Source organism: Podarcis muralis, chromosome 1, assembly GCF_964188315.1.
Source record: "Podarcis muralis chromosome 1, rPodMur119.hap1.1, whole genome shotgun sequence".
In the NCBI taxonomy this organism is placed as follows: Eukaryota; Metazoa; Chordata; class Lepidosauria; order Squamata; family Lacertidae; genus Podarcis; species Podarcis muralis.
This window is the reverse complement of record NC_135655.1, coordinates 250,133-269,220: the sequence shown is the minus strand read 5'-3', so window position 1 is coordinate 269,220 and position 19,088 is coordinate 250,133. Positions and strand designations below refer to the sequence as shown.

At 43.5% G+C, this 19,088-nt stretch overlaps 1 protein-coding gene and 1 long non-coding RNA gene across 2 annotated transcripts in view; both read left to right on the top strand.

The window, feature by feature from the left end:
* Positions 1-8,438, top strand: part of LOC114590240 (maestro heat-like repeat family member 5) — a 52,637-nt gene extending 44,199 nt beyond the window's left edge. The window contains exons 14-16 of the mRNA XM_077924404.1: positions 7,457-7,611; positions 7,824-7,971; positions 8,271-8,438. Coding sequence (XP_077780530.1) covers positions 7,457-7,611; positions 7,824-7,971; positions 8,271-8,438 — 471 coding nt within the window. The remainder of the gene's footprint in view (positions 1-7,456; positions 7,612-7,823; positions 7,972-8,270) is intronic.
* Positions 8,439-13,538: 5,100 nt separating this feature from the next.
* LOC144328538 (uncharacterized) lies at positions 13,539-16,837 on the top strand. Its single transcript, XR_013393802.1, has 3 exons — positions 13,539-14,061; positions 14,365-14,479; positions 16,763-16,837. It is a non-coding gene; the product is annotated as an uncharacterized LOC144328538 (long non-coding RNA).
* Positions 16,838-19,088: the final 2,251 nt, after the last annotated feature.

Here is a 19,088-nt window from a genome sequence, read left to right as displayed (position 1 = left end):
GGGAAAGGAAATTTTAAAGCAGATAATGGACAATGAACAAAAATTTATTAGAAAACCGAATAACTCCAAAATAAAACAAGAAATTAAGACCTTGCAATCACAATTTGCAATGATAATAAACAAAGAAGTGGAATGGAATATTAAAAAGTTAAGACAGAGAAACTTTGAATTCGCTAACAAATCAGGCAAATGGCTTGCGTGGCAAATAAAAAAAAGAAAGGAGCAGAACACAATTAACAGAATCATTGTGAATGGCGAAGAGATAGATAATCCGAAAGAAATTAGAAAAGGATTCTTGGACTTTTACAGACAACCATATAAAAATAAAGAAAGGAAAAATATGAGGAAAATTGAGAGATTTTTAAAAGGGAAAAAGGTGCAAAGGATCCCGGCAGATAAAAAAGACCAACTGAATGCCCTAATAGAGGGGAAAGGCCCCAGGGCCAGATGGATTTACATCAGGTTATTATAAAGAGTTAAAAGATGTTCTGATGATACCTTTAAAAGAAGTTATGAATAATATTTTAAAGGAAAGAGACATCCCGGAAACGTGGAAAGAAGCATTCATTACACTTATCCCAAAACAGGACTCGGATTTAACCCAAGTTAAAAACTATAGGCCTATTTCATTGCTGAATACAGACTACAAAATTTTTGCAGGGATCTTAGCAAGAAGAATGAAAAAGATATTATTAGAAACTATTCATAAGGATCAAGCAGGTTTCCTTCCAGGTAGACAGATGAAGGATAATGTAAGGAACATAATTAATATTTTGGAATATCTGACTGCCAGGAATGAGAAACAAGCTATACTTATGTTTGTGGATGCAGAAAAGGCCTTTGACAACATAGCATGGGACTTTATGTTGAAAAATCTGGAGTATGTGGAGGTGGGAAAAGAGTTTTTCAATGGGATAAAGGCAATATATACAGAACAGAGAGCTAAATTGATTGTAAATAATGTGACTACGGAAGATATTAAAATATCTAAAGGAACTAGGCAAGGATGTCTGCTTTCGCCATTGCTGTTTATAATGGTCCTGGAGGTCTTTCTTAATGCAGTTAGACAAAACAAATTAATAAAAGGGATAACAGTTGGCCAGAATGAATATAAAGTTAAAGCCTTTGCAGACGATCTGGTAATAACGATTGAAGAACCAATAGAAAGTGTAAAAGAACTATTAGAGGAGATTGAACAATTTGGGAAAGTGGCAGGGTTCAAATTAAATAAGAAAACTAAAATAATTACAAAAAATATGGAGCAAAGTATGATAGAAGTAATGCAACAACAATCGCGAAGTATTGGAAGACACAAGATTTACCCACCTGGGAAGAATGGCAGATGAAGTTGATGGATTATATGGAATTGGCGGAAATGACTGGCAGAATCTGAGACCAGGGAGAAGAGTTGGTGGAAGAAGATTGGAAAAAGTTTAAAGACTATTTACAGAAATACTGTAAAATTAATGAATGTTAGAAAAATGTTGGAATGAAGTTATATGGCTTTAGTAGAAATGATATAAGGAATTAAGTATAAATAGATTAATAGAGTATTAAAGGAAAAAATAAGGTTAGAATGTGTTAAGATAATTATAGGATAGAAAACCGAGGAAGATGGAAAGGAATTGCTGAAACAATTAACAGAAGTGGAATACAAAAAGGGAGGTGTGAGGACGTCGTGGAAAAAAGTGAATGAAAGATGGGATAATGAAATTGTTTGATTTATTTTACTGTTTTTGTTTTGTTTTGTTAGTTCAATGTGTTTAATGTGTCAATGTTAGGTAGTGTTTTTGTATTGTATTGTATTGTTTTTGTAGTGTTTAAATTGTTGGAAAAGTAATAAATATTTTTTTTTAAAAAAAAAGAAATAATGCAACAACAAACAGAGATAGAGGTGTGAAAAAGGTAAAATATTGGACTCGATGGGTTGGACTCGATGGCCCTTGTGGTCTCTTCCAACTCTATGATTCTATGATTCTATGATTCTATTTAGGAATTTGGTTAACTCCTAAAAACATTGATTTGTATCAGAACAATTACATACCGGTTTGGAACGGAATAAGGAAAGATCTGGAGGTGTGGGGTAGAATGAAACTATCTTTTTGGGGCAGAATTTCTGCGATAAAGATGAGCGTCCTTCCAAAGATGTTATTTTTGTTTCAGACTATCCCCATAATAAAGGGGGTAACGATTTTTAAAGAGTGGCAAAGAGTGATCTCAAGGTATATCTGGCAGGGCAAAAAGCCGAGAATTAAATTTAAGCTACTAACAGATGCGAAGGAAAGAGGAGGCTTTGCCCTGCCAGACCTGAAGTTATATTATGAAGCAGCATGTCTTTGCTGGTTGAAAGAATGGATAAAATTAGAAAATAAAGAGTTACTGGACTTAGAAGGCTTTGATAACAGATTTGGATGGCACGCGTACTTATGGTGTGGGAAGAAGAAAATTCACAAAGGCTTTGGGAACCACATCTTCCGGAGTGCGTTAATAGAAATATGGGATAGGTATAAAAACCTATTAGAACCAAGAGTTCCACACTGGTTATCTCCGTTAGAAGTTATGAGTGTAAAGAAAATTAATATGAGAGGTAAATGGATTACATATGGTGAACTGATAATTAAAGAAGGAGGAAAATGGAAATTAAAACCATATGAACAAGTTAAAGAATATGATTATGATTGGTTGCATTATTTTCAGGTTGAATGAAATGTTTAAAAAAGATTTTAAAGAAAGTGGTTATGCAGAAAAAGATTCTAAGTTTCAAATCGACATAATAAACAATGATTGTAAAATTCTGTCAAAAATGTATAAGATATTTTTGGAATGGCATACGCAAGATGAAAAAGTGAAATCGGTAATGATACAATGGGCCAGAGATTTCGGTTATAATATACAATTTGATGATTGGGAAAAACTATGGAAAGAAAACTTAAAATTTACTGCATGCACGGCGTTAAAGGAAAATGTGATGAAAATGTTTTATAGATGGTATATAACACCAGTAAAATTGGCAAAAATGTTTAAGACGTGTAATAAGTGTTGGAAATGTAAAGAAAAAGAAGGAACGTTTTATCATATGTGGTGGGATTGTAAGAAAGTGAAAAGTTTCTGGGAGAGTATATATAATGAATTGAAAAAGATGTTAAAATATACGTTTTGTAAAGAAACCAGAGGCTTTTCTTTTAGGGATTACAGGAAACGAGATAAGAAGAAAAGACTGACAAATACCCCTTCCTCTTGGTTCATGTGGGAACCAATGACACTGCAAGCAATAGCCTCCAGAAGATCAAAAGAGGCTACGAGGCTCTCGGCAGGAAATTGAAGCAACTAAATGCACAAATTGTCATCTCATCTGTCCTCCCAGTTGAACGAGGTGGCCCAGGGAGAGAGGGAAAAATAGTGGAAGTGAACAACTGGCTTCGCAAATGGTGTAAACAGGAACGGTTTGGATTCTTAGATCACGGACTGCAGTTTCTTGAAGATGGACTTCTGGCAAGCGATGGGCTGCACCTCACAACGGTTGGGAGAAATGTTTTTGCCAAAAATCTCAGAAACCTCATCAGGAGGGCTTTAAACTGACTAATGTGGGGGAGGGAGACAGTGCTCCTGAAGGTAGGAGTCTATCAATTGATGAAGATGATCATCCAAATGTCATAGACCAAATGGAGCAAACAGCACGCAGACCTAGTGATGGGAGGAAAAAATCCTTAAATAAGAGACACGGGGGAATGATTAATGGACTTCATTGTCTGTACACTAATGCGCAAAGCATGGGAAATAAACAAGATGAGCTTGAGCTCTTGGTACAGCAAACTAAATATGACATAATAGGCATCACTGAAACCTGGTGGGATAAGTCCCACGATTGGAATGTAATAATGGGGGGATACAATCTATTTCAGAGAAACATACCAGACAAGAAAGGAGGAGGAGTGGTGTTATATGTCAGGGATGTGTATACCTGTGAAGAGATCCAAGATTTAGAACCTCAAAGCCAAAGTGAGAGCATTTGGGTCAAAATTAAGGGAGAGAAGAATAACAGAGACCTCATTGTGGGAGTTTACTATAGATCCCCAAGCCAAACGGAGGACATAGATGATGCCTTCCTGGAACAGATGGCCAAGCATGCAAAAGGAAGGGAGATAGTAGTAATGGGGGACTTCAATTACCCGGATATTTGTTGGATGTCAAACTCAGCCAAGAGCATAAGGTCAAACAGATTCCTCACTGGCCTTGCAGACAACTTCATTGTCCAGAAAGTGGGAGAAGCAACAAGAGGAACAGCCATTTTAGATCTGGTCCTAACCAATGTTGATGACCTGGTTAGTGGGGTAGAAGTGGAAGGATCATTAGGCACGAGTGATCATGCTCTTCTGAAGTTTACTATACAGCGGAAAGGAGCAGCCAAGCATACTAGGACTCAATTTCTTGACTTTAAGAAAGCCGACTTCATAAAACTTAGGGAAGTGCTGGGTGAGATCCCATGGACAGTAATACTAAAAGGAAAGGGAGTTCATGATGGCTGGGAGTTTGTTAAGAGGGAGATAGTAAAAGCACAACGTCAGGCAATACCAGTGAGACGGAAACATGGAAGGTGCTTAAAGAAGCCAGGGTGGCTATCTAAAGAACTTTTAACAGAGTTAAGATTAAAAAAGGATGTGTACAAAAAATGGAAAAGGGGGGAAACCACCAAAGAGGAATTCATACAAATAGCCAGCACGTGTAGACACAAAGTCAGAAAAGCTAAAGCACAGAATGAACTCAGGCTTGCTAGAGAGGTTAAAAGCAACAAAAAAGGCTTTTATGGGTATGTTCGTAGCAAAAGGAAGAACAAAGAAACCGTGGGGTCACTCAGAGGAGAAGATGGTGAAATGCAAACAGGGGACACAGAAAGGGCTGAACTCCTCAATGCCTTCTTTGCCTCAGTCTTCTCCGATAAAGAAAACAATGCCCGACCTGAAGAATTTGGAGCAAATGATTCAGCAAAGGAAACACAGCCCAGAATAACTAAGGAGATAGTACAAGAATACTTGGCTAGTTTAGATGTATTCAAGTCTCCAGGGCCAGATGAACTGCATCCAAGAGTATTAAAAGAACTGGCAGATGTGATCTCAGAACCACTGGCAGTCATCTTTGAGAATTCCTGGAGAACAGGCGAAGTCCCGGCAGACTGGAGGAGGGCAAATGTTGTCCCTATTTTCAAAAAGGGGAAAAGAGAGGACCCAAATAATTACCGCCCAGTCAGTCTGACATCAATACCAGGGAAGATTCTGGAGCAGATCATTAAGCAAACAGTCTGTGAGCACCTAGAAAGGAATGCTGTGATCACCAATAGTCAGCATGGATTTCTGAAAAATAAGTCATGTCAGACTAACCTGATCTCGTTTTTTGACAGAATTACAAGCCTGGTAGATGAAGGGAACGCAGTGGATGTAGCCTACCTTGATTTCAGCAAGGCATTTGACAAGGTGCCCCATGATATTCTTGTAAACAAGCTGGTAAAATGCGGTCTTGACTATGCTACCACTCAGTGGATTTGTAACTGGCTGACTGACCGAACCCAAAGGGTGCTCATCAATGGTTCCTCTTCATCCTGGAGAAGAGTGACTAGTGGGGTGCCACAGGGTTCTGTCTTGGGCCCGGTCTTATTCAACATCTTTATCAATGACTTGGATGATGGACTCAAGGGCATCCTGATCAAATTTGCAGATGACACCAAACTGGGAGGGGTGGCTAACACCCCAGAGGACAGGATCACACTTCAAAACGACCGTGACAGATTAGAGAACTGGGCCAAAACAAACAAGATGAATTTTAACAGGGAGAAATGTAAAGTATTGCACTTGGGCAAAAAAAATGAGAGGCACAAATACAAGATGGGTGACACCTGGCTTGAGAGCAGTACATGTGAAAAGGATCTAGGAGTCTTGGTTGACCACAAACTTGACATGAGCCAACAGTGTGACGCGGCAGCTAAAACAGCCAATGCAATTCTGGGCTGCATCAATAGGAGTATAGCATCTAGATCAAGGGAAGTAATAGTGCCACTGTATTCTGCTCTGGTCAGACCTCACCTGGAGTACTGTGTCCAGTTCTGGGCACCACAGTTCAAGAAGGACACTGACAAACTGGAACGTGTCCAGAGGAGGGCAACCAAAATGGTCAAAGGCCTGGAAACGATGCCTTATGAGGAATGGCTAAGGGAGCTGGGCATGTTTAGCCTGGAGAAGAGGAGGTTAAGGGGTGATATGATAGCCATGTTCAAATATATAAAAGGATGTCATATAGAGGAGGGAGAAAGGTTGTTTTCTGCTGCTCCAGAGAAGCGGACACGGAGCAATGGATCCAAACTACAAGAAAGAAGATTCCACCTAAACATTAGGAAGAACTTCCTGACAGTAAGAGCTGTTCGACAGTGGAATTTGCTGCCCAGGAGTGTGGTGGAGTCTCCTACTTTGGAGGTCTTTAAGCAGAGGCTTGACAACCATATGTCAGGAGTGCTCTGATGGTGTTTCCTGCTTGGCAGGGGGTTGGACCCGATGGCCCTTGTGGTCTCTTCCAACTCTAGGATTCTATGATTCTATGATTCTCTGACTGTAAACTCTTCCAATATGCAGTTACAGCTGCAAGGATTTTACTGGCCCAGAAATGGAAACAAGAGGAAATGCTGACGATTGAAGATTGGAGACTGAAACTGACAGACCATGCAGAATTGGACAAGCTAACTGGGGAAATTAGATATCTTAAGGACCAAAAGTTCATCGAAGACTGGGGAAAATTTGTAGAATATCTGAAAAATACATGTGATGTGCAAACAACGTTAGTGATACAGTGATGCCCCGCAAGACGAATGCCTCGCAAGACGAAAAACTCGCTAGATGAAAGAGTTTTCCGTTTTTTGAGTCGTTCCGCAAGACGAATTTCCCTATGGGCTTGCTTTGCAAGACGAAACGTCTTGCGAGTTCTTGCAAGTTTGTTTTCTTTTTCTTAAAGCCGCTAAGCCGCTAATAGCCGCTAAGCCGCTAATAGCCGTGCTTCGCAAGACAAAAAAACCGCAAGACGAAGAGACTCGCGGAACGGATTAATTTCGTCTTGCGAGGCACCACTGTATTTCAAGAAGCACTGTGAAATTTGAGATGTATTGTTATAAAAAATAATAGAAGTGGGAGGGAAGACTAAAGACAATACTAAGGAGAAGGAATGCGTAATTAAGAGGTAATGATGGATGATTGTCAGAGAAGCTGAAGGAAGTCCAAAAAGAGAGAATTTATTTGTTAAAAATTGGATAAAATTGTATATCTGTGTTGTAAATCAATAAAAATTATTATAAAAAAACACAAGTGAACAGCAGAGAACCGGCACGAGTAACGCTGACACCAAACCCTACATACATTAAGCAAAATAGAAACAGGTTCACCACACTTTCTCATTTTGGTCTTCTTTTATCTTCTTCCAGCTGCCTATGGTTGTGAAGGAGATTTACTACCATCTCCCCCAGATCCTCGACACCCACACTAAGGAACAGACGCTTTCGGCTATTGTCAGCCTAGCCACCAAGCGCCTGCAGCCGGTCCTAGACAGCCTGTTGGACTGCTCGATGGAGTGTGATGAGTAAGTTTTTGTGATGTGAAAATGGGGAGGGCTAGATTTAAGGGGTTTCTTAATTTATATTTATTTATATTGAATTTCGTACTTGCAAAAAATTGTGCTCCAAGTTGTGGTTTCTTTCTTTGCTAATGTATGTGCAATATAAATAAAATATCAAAGGCCTGACTTTTTTTAAGAAAAGGAAAAATGAAAAATTCTGTTTTGAAAAATTGCAGAAGTGCCGCAGAGATCTGGAAGGCGTTGGTTGCCAATCTGTATACCAGCGGCAAGCTGCTGAGACCCCTACTGAAAAGGCTGCAGGATGAAGACCCCAAAGCGGAAGTCACTTCCAGGCGACGCAGCACTTCTCAAATGCCAATGGCGGTCAGTTTCTCTCTCCTGGGTTGTTTTGAATGGGAGCTGGATGGGGCTGGGGGCTTCTTGCTGGGAGGGGGGTGCATCTTAATAAGTGGTCCATCCTGTGAGCACCTGCTTTGTATGCAGAAGGGCCCCAGCATCTCCATGTCGGGGAGTCCCTCGCCTGAAACCCTGGACAGCCACTGCTAGTCAGTGTAGACAACACTGAGTGAGATGGACCGAGGCTCTGAGTCGCGTCTGAGTCTGAGATCTTGATCTGACGATGACCTCTGCTGAATGCCGTTCTCCTCTCCTTGTCCCTCCAGGCTACCAACGCTCTGTGTAATATCCTGTCGTTCCCTGAGGCTGCAGGTATCCTGAAGAGCAAGTTCCACCACCTGCTGTTTGCACTTAGCACTCACATCTGTTTTGTCCATGAGGCGAGAAGAAGAGGTTCGAGGGCGACAAGTCTCATCCCGGATCCGCTGACGTGAGGGACCTGCTAATGTATTTGGGGGGGCCCTCCCTTCTCTCTCTGACCCATAGGCTCAGCCCTCCCCCAAGAGATAGGCTTCATTTGGACATGGAGGTTCTGCTTAGGTTAGATAGCTAGGAGACCCAGGCTTCCCCAACCCCTGTGCTCTTCAGTCGCTTTGGACCACAACTGCCACCAGCCCCAGCCAGCATAACTGGGCTGAAGATGGGAGTTGTAGCCCAAAACATCTGAAGGACACTAGGATGGGAGAGGATGCTGGAGGCTCTCCCGCACGATGGGCTGATTTGGGTGTGGTGGGACTCACGTGTCATGAAACCCTAAGTCTCCATCACAGCCAAAAGGTTGCCGCTTGTGCTGGAAACATGGGAGAGGCTGCAGGGGGTGATGGTTGGGGTTGGACTGCAAGATGTCAAGGACCTAAAACTCCCCAGATGAACATACCCAGACCTTGTGCTCATCATCGGAAGCCCCTCTTCACGTGTGCCTCCTCCACACAAGAAGGGGCCTTTTCTGTGGTGGCTCCCCATTAGTGGGTTGCTCTCCCCAGAGGGGCTTGCCTGGTGCCTTTAGATGCCAGGCAAAAATGGTACTCTTCAATCAGGCCATTGGCTGATTAACCTCCTATGCCCTTTCATAGAATCATAGAATCATAGAATCATAGAATCATAGAATCATAGAGTTGGAAGAGACCACAAGGGCCATCGAGTCCAACCCCCTGCCAAGCAGGAAACACCATCAGAGCATTCCTGACATATGGTTGTCAAGCCTCTGCTTAAAGACCTCCAAAGTAGGAGACTCCACCACACTCCTGGGCAGCAAATTCCACTGTCAAACAGCTCTTACTGTCAGGAAGTTCTTCCTAATGTTTAGGTGGAATCTTCTTTCTTGTAGTTTGGCTCCATTGCTCCGTGTCCGCTTCTCTGGAGCAGCAGAAAACAACCTTTTTCCCTCCTCTATGTGACATCCTTTTATATATTTGAACATGGCTATCATATCACCCCTTAACCTCCTCTTCTCCAGGCTAAACATGCCCAGCTCCCTTAGCCGTTCCTCATAAGGCATCGTTTCCAGGCCTTTGACCATTTTGGTTGCCCTCCTCTGGACACGTTCCAGTTTGTCAGTGTCCTTCTTGAATTGTGGTGCCCAGAACTGGACACAATACTCCAGGTGAGGTCTGACCAGAGCAGAATACAGTGGCACTATTACTTCCCTTGATCTAGATGCTATACTCCTATTGATGCAGCCCAGAATTGCATTGGCTGTTTTAGCTGCCGCGTCACACTGTTGGCTCATGTCAAGTTTGTGGTCAACCAAGACCCCTAGATCCTTTTCACATGTACTGCTCTCAAGCCAGGTGTCACCCATCTTGTATTTGTGCCTCTCATTTTTTTTGCCCAAGTGCAATACTTTACATTTCTCCCTGTTAAAATTCATCTTGTTTGTTTTGGCCCAGTTCTCTAATCTGTCAAGGTCGTTTTGAAGTGTGATCCTGTCCTCTGGGGTGTTAGCCACCCCTCCCAGTTTGGTGTCATCTGCAAATTTGATCAGGATGCCCTTGAGTCCATCATCCAAGTCGTTGATAAAGATGTTGAATAAGACCGGGCCCAAGACAGAACCCTGTGGCACCCCACTAGTCACTCTTCTCCAGGATGAAGAGGAACCATTGATGAGCACCCTTTGGGTTCGGTCAGTCAGCCAGTTACAAATCCACTGAGTGGTAGCATAGTCAAGACCACATTTTACCAGCTTCTTTACAAGAATATCATGGGGCACCTTGTCAAATGCCTTACTGAAATCAAGGTAGGCTATATCCACTGAGTTCCCTTCATCTACCAGGCTTGTAATTCTGTCAAAAAACGAGATCAGGTTAGTCTGACATGACTTATTTTTCAGAAATCCATGCTGACTATTGGTGATCACAGCATTCCTTTCTAGGTGCTCACAGACTATTTGCTTAATGATCTGCTCCAGAATCTTCCCTGGTATTGATGTCAGACTGACTGGGCGGTAATTATTTGGGTCCTCTCTTTTCCCCTTTTTGAAAATAGGGACAACATTTGCCCTCCTCCAGTCTGCCGGGACTTCGCCTGTTCTCCAGGAATTCTCAAAGATGACTGCCAGTGGTTCTGAGATCACATCTGCCAGTTCTTTTAATACTCTTGGATGCAGTTCATCTGGCCCTGGAGACTTGAATACATCTAAACTAGCCAAGTATTCTTGTACTATCTCCTTAGTTATTCTGGGCTGTGTTTCCTTTGCTGAATCATTTGCTCCAAATTCTTCAGGTCGGGCATTGTTTTCTTTATCGGAGAAGACTGAGGCAAAGAAGGCATTGAGGAGTTCAGCCCTTTCTGTGTCCCCTGTTTGCATTTCACCATCTTCTCCTCTGAGTGACCCCACTGTTTCTTTGTTCTTCCTTTTGCTACGAACATACCCATAAAAGCCTTTTTTGTTGCTTTTAACCTCTCTAGCAAGCCTGAGTTCATTCTGTACTTTAGCTTTTCTGACTTTGTGTCTACACGTGCTGGCTATTTGTTTGAATTCCTCTTTGGTGGTTTCCCCCCTTTTCCATTTTTTGTACACATCCTTTTTTAATCTTAACTCTGTTAAAAGTTCTTTAGATAGCCACCCTGGCTTCTTTAAGCACCTTCCATGTTTCCGTCTCATTGGTATTGCCTGACGTTGTGCTTTTACTATCTCCCTCTTAACAAACTCCCAGCCATCATGAACTCCCTTTCCTTTTAGTATTACTGTCCATGGGATCTCACCCAGCACTTCCCTAAGTTTTATGAAGTCGGCTTTCTTAAAGTCAAGAAATTGAGTCCTAGTATGCTTGGCTGCTCCTTTCCGTTGTATAGTAAACTTCAGAAGAGAATGATCACTCGCGCCTAATGATCCTTCCACTTCTACCCCACTAACCAGGTCATCAACATTGGTTAGGACCAGATCTAAAATGGCTGTTCCTCTTGTTGCTTCTCCTACTTTCTGGACAATGAAGTTGTCTGCAAGGCCAGTGAGGAATCTGTTTGACCTTATGCTCTTGGCTGAGTTTGACATCCAACAAATATCCGGGTAATTGAAGTCCCCCATTACTACTATCTCCCTTCCTTTTGCATGCTTGGCCATCTGTTCCAGGAAGGCATCATCTATGTCCTCCATTTGGCTTGGGGATCTATAGTAAACTCCCACAATGAGGTCTCTGTTATTCTTCTCTCCCTTAATTTTGACCCAAATGCTCTCACTTTGGCTTTGAGGTTCTAAATCTTGGATCTCTTCACAGGTATACACATCCCTGACATATAACGCCACTCCTCCTCCTTTCTTGTCTGGTCTGTTTCTCCAAAATAGATTGTATCCCCCCCATTATTACATTCCAATCGTGGGACTTATCCCACCAGGTTTCAGTGATGCCTATTATGTCATATTTAGTTTGCTGTACCAAGAGCTCAAGCTCATCTTGTTTATTTCCCATGCTTTGCGCATTAGTGTACAGACATTGAAGTCCATTAATCATTCCCCCATGTCTCTTATTTAAGGATTTTTCCCTCCCACCACTAGGTCTGCGTGCTGTTTGCTCCATTTGGTCTATGACATTTGGATGATCATCTTCATCAATTGATAGACTCCTACCTTCAGGAGCACTGTCTCCCTCCCCCACATTAGTCAGTTTAAAGCCCTCCTGATGAGGTTTCTGAGATTTTTGGCAAAAACATTTCTCCCAACCGTTGTGAGGTGCAGCCCATCGCTTGCCAGAAGTCCATCTTCAAGAAACTGCAGTCCGTGATCTAAGAATCCAAACCGTTCCTGTTTACACCATTTGCGAAGCCAGCTGTTCACTTCCACTATTTTTCCCTCTCTCCCTGGGCCGCGTCGTTCAACTGGGAGGACAGATGAGATGACAATTTGTGCATTTAATTGCTTCAATTTCCTGCCCAGAGCCTCGTAGTCTCTTTTGATCTTCTGGAGGCTATTGCTTGCAGTGTCATTGGTTCCCACATGAACCAAGAGGAAGGGGTATTTGTCAGTGGGTTTTATGATTCCTTGCAGTCGTTCAGTTACATCTTGGATCTTAGCCCCTGGGAGACAGCACACTTCCCGAGACATCTTGTCAGGCCCACAGATCACTGCTTCTGTTCCCCTCAGTAGGGAATCCCCTATCACCACTACACGCCTCCTCTTAGGTTTGGTCGGGGTTCTTCCGTGAGCTATCCGTTCCAAGGTCGCCTGCACATTCCCTGAGGACTGACTTTGCTGGTCGTCTTCATATACCTGATCGACTTTAATGAGGGAGAGCTCCTCAAATGGAGTGTGCTCTTCGTCTTCCATGCTAGGGGAGAGGACCTCAAAGCGATTGCGTATTTCTAAACAATCAGAATGAACCCTGGGCCTCCTACTTCTTTGAGTCACGTTTCTCCATATATCTGGCTCCTGTGTTGATGAACTAGCCTCCTTCTCAGGGGAGTCCCCTGTCTCCTCCTTGGTGGAGACGGTGTGCTCTGTTGCTTCCAAGAAGAGCTCCAGATCTCTAATTCTTTGGAGCGTAGCTACACGTTCCTCCAGTTGCTGGACTTTGTCTTTTAAGAGGGCAATCAACATGCAATTGCTGCAGGTAAAGCTGCCTGCAACCTTTGGCAAGATGGCAAACATTGCGCAGGAACCGCAGGCGACTGCAGCTGTTCCCTCCCCCTCCATCTTGAGAACGTCGTTGGGGTGGCTACAGCGGTCCTCCATCATAAAAAGCGTGAAGACAGGACAAATAACTCCCTCCACAAAAAAACCTAGGTCTCCCCCAATTTAGGTCTCTCCTAAATCTAAAAGATGGATCAAACTGCTGCCCTGCTACCTCTGGTAAGCTCCTCCCACAGCTAATCACCTTCCTCAACAGAAACCCTGCCCCCTCTGACCTTTGCACAGGAAGAACAGCTAATCAGCCACAAAGAAACACACACACACAAGAAAACCCTTTTTGCTCCTTCTTCAACTGCTGCCCTGCTACCTCTGGTAAGCTCCTCCCACAGCTAATCACCTTCCTCAACAGAAACCCTGCCCCCTCTGACCTTTGCACAGGGAGAACAGCTAATCAGCCACAAAGAAACCCCCACACACAAGAAAACCTTTTTTGCTCCTTCTTCAACTGCTGCCCTGCAAACTCTGATAAGCTCCTCCCACAGCTAATCACCTTCCTCAACAGAAACCCTGCCCCCTCTGACCTTTACACAGGGAAAACAGCTAATCAGCCACAAAGAAACCCACACACACAAGAAAACCTTTTTTGCTCCTTCTTCAACTTCTGCCCTGCAAACTTTCAACTGTGTTTGTTGGAGGGAGAGGAGTTATTGGTTTGCTTTGGTTCTTGTTTTTATTCTGTATTTTGTGCTTTTTAACTTGCATTTTTATGTTGTGAACTGCTCGGAGATCTACAGGTGAAGGGCAGTATACAAATTTTAAAAATATAATCTTCTTAATTCCTTCACTTGACTCAGGATCGCTGTGCAGGCCCTGAAACAACTGATTGGGCGTCTTGAATACCTTGATGATTCTGAGGCTTTGGGGTTGCAAAGCTGCTGGGATATGCTCTCAAGTCCAGAAAGCTTTTTCAAAGGCATTCGTCTTCTGGCAAGGTAAGAAGGTGAAAAGGACTGGCAGGTGAGGCATGAAGAGCAAGGCCTGCTTTCTGGGGAAATGGGGATAAACGTCTTATTTATTTCAGAAAATGTACCATATTGTTCACTCTATAAGACGCAATTTTCCCCTCCTAAAAAGTAAGGGGAAATGTGTGTGCGTCTTATGGAGCGAATGCAGGTGGGAGGCTCTGCTCAGCGTTCAAGTAACCTGGTGGTGGTTGTTGTTGTGCAGGAACGCTGAGCGGTTCTTCCTGCCAGCTTCAGGCTTGTGAATCCTTTGCTCTTACTCTTCTGTTTCAGGACCTTATTCACCTCCTCGCCCGAAGAGTACAAGAGGATTTCCCGTTTGGCACGTGAATATATGTGCTGTCCAAACGATAAAAAGAGGGCCATCGGCATGGCCTTTTACTTTGAGGTAGGAACTGGAAACAGGGAATGCCTGTTCTAATGTCTCTTTTATATATATATATAAATATCTATTAAGATTTTACAAATTATATCAAACAAAACAATACACACAAACACAAAAAAAGAACAAGTATAATTTCAAAACCTTATTTTCTTAAAACTTACTTCACCGACCTCCTCATACCTCCCCTTTCTGCATTCCTATTTCAAATATTTAGTTCAGCAAATCCTCACCCTTAATTTTATCTAATTGTCGACCTTTCTTTTCTTTTAACTTAATCTTTACAGCTGTACTCCATTTAATTTCTAAAACCACATCATTCTAGCACTCATTAATTTTACAATGTTTCTTAAGATAGTTCTTAAATTTCTTCCAATCTTCTTCCGCCGTCTCTTTCCCCTGGTCCCGGATTCTGCCAGTCATTTCTGCTAGTCCCATATAGTCAATCACCTTCATCTGCCATTCTTCCAAGGTGGGTAGATCTTGTGTCTTCCAATACTTTGCGATGAGTATTCTTGCTGCTGTTGTAGCATACATAAAGAATGTTCTATCTTTCTTTGGCACCAATTGGCCAACAATGCCCAGGAGAAAGGCCTCTGGTTTCTTAAGGAAGGTATATTTAAATACCTTTTTCATTTCATTATATATCATTTCCCAGAAAGCCTTAATCCTTGGGCACGTCCACCAAAGGTGAAAAAAGTACCTTTAGTTTCTTTACATTTCCAACATTTATTATCAGGCAAGTGGTAATTTTTTGCAAGCTTGACTGGGGTCATGTACCACCTATAAATCATTTTCATAATATTTTCCTTTAAGGCATTACATGCCATAAATTTCATACCGGTGTTCCACAACTATTCCCAGTCAGCAAACATAATGTTATGACCAATATCCTGTGCCCACTTTATCATAGCTGATTTCACTGTTTCATCTTGTGTATTCCATTTCAACAGCAAGTTATACATTCCTGACAAGTTCTTAGTATGGGGTTCTATCAGTTCTGTTTCTAATCTTGATTTTTCCACCTGGAAGCCAATTTTCCTGTCCAACTTAAAAACCTCCGTTATTTGGTAATAATGGAGCCAGTCTCTCACTTTGTCTTTTAATTTCTCAAAACTCTGCAATTTAAATTTATCCCCCTCTTGTTCCAAAATTTCCCAATATTTCGGGCCTTTTGGCATCCATATTGAGTTTTTTCACAGCCTTAGCTTCCATTGGCGACAACCACCTTGGGGTTTTATTTTCCAACAGGTCTTTATATCTAATCCAGACATTATATAATGCTTTCCTGACAATATGATTTTTAAAAGCTTTGTGAGCTTTAACCTTGTCATACCATAAATATGCATGCCACCCAAAAATATTGTTAAAACCTTCTAAATCCAAAATGTCTGTGTTCTCAAGAAGCAGCCAGTCTTTCAACCAGCAGAAAGCTGCTGATTCATAGTAAAGTTTAAAGTCCGGCAGGGCAAATCCCCCTCTTTCTTTTGCATCAGTTAAAATCTTAAGTTTTATTCTGGGTTTCTTTCCCTGCCAGACAAATTTCGAGATATCTTTCTGCCACTTCTTGAAACAATCCATCTTGTCCACGATTTGCAATGTTTGAAACAAAAACAACATTCTAGGCAATACATTCATTTTGATCACAGCAATATGGCCCAACAGTGAAAGCTTCAAATTTGACCATATTTCTAGATCCTTTTTTACTTCCGTCCAGCATTTCTCATAATTGTCTTTAAATAAATTCACATTTTTAGCTGTCATGTTAATCCCCAAGTATTTCACTTTCTTAACCACAGTTAAACCTGTTTCATTCTGGAACCTCTCCCTTTCAGTAACTGTTAAATTTTTCTCTAATACCTTAGTCTTTAATTTATTCAGTTTAAATCCTGCGACTTGACCAAACTCTTGAATTAATTCTAAGACTCTTTTAGTACTAGTGTCTGGCTCTTGTAATGTAAGTACCAAGTCATCTGCGAATGCTCTCAGTTTGTAATGTTTAACTCCGACCTGTACCCCTTTAACCAGCTGGTCCCTTCTAATCATGTTCAGCAAAACCTCGAGGACCGATATAAAAAGCAATTATTTCTAATGTTTCTTATGGTTTCTTTATTCCTCGCAATTTAACTGTCAAATGTTCTTTAGCATTTACACATTTTTTATTTAATTGTACAACTTCAGCTGCATTCACTGCTATCATGTCTAATATATATGGACAATGTTTTTTTGATAGAAGATGAATGCATACATAATAAAAGATGCACTTACAGTGGCTTTGCTCCAACTTAGGGGATGTCTGACTCCGATACGGACACTTCCGTGATCTAGTGCGCAAGTTACTGCAGGCAGCAATCATACAGGTATTCCGTTAATGGATGGACAAGTCTTCACCTTTGGAAGGCTAAGATTTTTCTTAAAATTACATTTTTATATGTACTATTGGAAACACCTTAAAGCTGATATAAGTTCATATGTATTTATTTTTGCCTGCTTTAAAGATTGATTTTTGTGTGTCTGCTGGTTTATTATATATCTTTTTTCCTCTTTGTTCCGCTATGTATCGGGGTGGAGAGACTAATAATAATAATAATAATAATAATAATAATAATAATAATAATCTTTTGCTCATCCAAATAAGCTGTTTTCATTTATTTATTGAGGCCACTAAGTCTTTGAACGGAAGAGATTTCTCCAGTTTCAAGCCTCATCTCATGCTCTTTATGAGCAAAGACCAAACCCTCCTGCAGTTCAGACCCAGCTTAGGATGTGTTTGGTTCAGCATGATTCCAACCAGCTCATACTCCTTCCTTCCCTTTCCCACCAAAATGTACCTGACTGTGAGAGCAGAGGCGAATTAGATTGGGAGGGCCATGCCCAGCCCTAGAGGTTGGAATGCAGGGTCCAGGCCCACCAGAAACCAGCGGAGAACTCCATAGTTCCAAATGGAAGCAGCAGCCTAGCTTCTGCTGTGGCCAGATTGGGATGAGAAGGGACAGGAGGGGTCATGCGTGGCTGGGTGCTTCTTGCTGGAGACCATTGAACTGAAGTGAGCTGCTTTGGGGGCCAACCTGAATCAATCCCAAAATAACCCGTTCAAGAGGTGCTTTTTAGAAACTGAGCTCACAGTCCAACTGTAAAACCATGACATTATATGCTTATGAAATACGTGATATTTGTTGTCTGATAAGGGGGGGGCGGCAGCTCTATACGTTCCATGGGTAACAACAAGCCTGGGGGTCAAAAAAAGGCAACACCTTCTCAGGTGAATATCAGGCTTGAGTCCATAAATGTTGCTCGACTTTATCTGGTGTCACTTAGGCTCTGCCAGTGAGACCGTCTGTGCTGCTGCCGCTGTTCTGCCAGTGAGACCGCCTCTGCTGCTGCCGCTGTTCTGCCAGTGAGACCGCCTCTGCTGCTGCCGCTGTTCTGCCAGTGAGACCGCCTCTGCTGCTGCCGCTGTTCTGCCAGTGAGACCGCCTGTGCTGCTGCCGCTGTTCTGCCAGTGAGACCGCCTGTGCTGCTGCCGCTGTTCTGCCAGTGAGACCGCCTCTGCTGCTGCCGCTGTTCTGCCAGTGAGACCGCCTGTGCTGCTTCCGTTGTTCTGCCAGTGAGACCGCCTCTGCTGCTGCCGCTGTTCTGCCAGTGAGACCGCCTCTGCTGCTGCCGCTGTTCTGCCAGTGAGACCGCCTCTGCTGCTGCCGCTGTTCTGCCAGTGAGACCGCATGTGCTGCTGCCGCTGTTCTGCCAGTGAGACCGCCTGTGCTGCTGCCGCTGTTCTGCCAGTGAGACCGCCTGTGCTGCTGCCGCTGTTCTGCCAGTGAGACCGCCTCTGCTGCTGCCGTTGTTCTGCCAGTGAGACCGCCTCTGCTGCTGCCGCTGTTCTGCCAGTGAGACCGCCTCTGCTGCTGCCGCTGTTCTGCCAGTGAGACCGCATGTGCTGCTGCCGCTGTTCTGCCAGTGAGACTGCCTCTGCTGCTGCCGCTGTTCTGCCAGAGAGACCGCCTCTGCTGCTGCCGCTGTTCTGCCAGTGAGACCGCCTGTGCTGCTGCCGCTGTTCTGCCAGTGAGACCGCCTCTGCTGCTGCCGCTGTTCTGCCAGTGAGACCGCCTCTGCTGCTGCCGCTGTTCTGCCAGTGAGACCGCCTCTGCTGCTGCCGCTGTTCTGCCAGTGAGACCGCCTCTGCTGCTGCCGCTGTTCTGCCAGTGAGACCGCCTGTGCTGCTGCCGCTGTTCTGCCAGTGAGACCGCCTGTGCTGCTGCCGCTGTTCTGCCAGTGAGACCGCCTCTGCTGCTGCCGCTGTTCTGCCAGTGAGACCGCCTGTGCTGCTTCCGTTGTTCTGCCAGTGAGACCGCCTCTGCTGCTGCCGCTGTTCTGCCAGTGAGACCGCCTCTGCTGCTGCCGCTGTTCTGCCAGTGAGACCGCCTCTGCTGCTGCCGCTGTTCTGCCAGTGAGACCGCATGTGCTGCTGCCGCTGTTCTGCCAGTGAGACCGCCTGTGCTGCTGCCGCTGTTCTGCCAGTGAGACCGCCTGTGCTGCTGCCGCTGTTCTGCCAGTGAGACCGCCTCTGCTGCTGCCGTTGTTCTGCCAGTGAGACCGCCTCTGCTGCTGCCGCTGT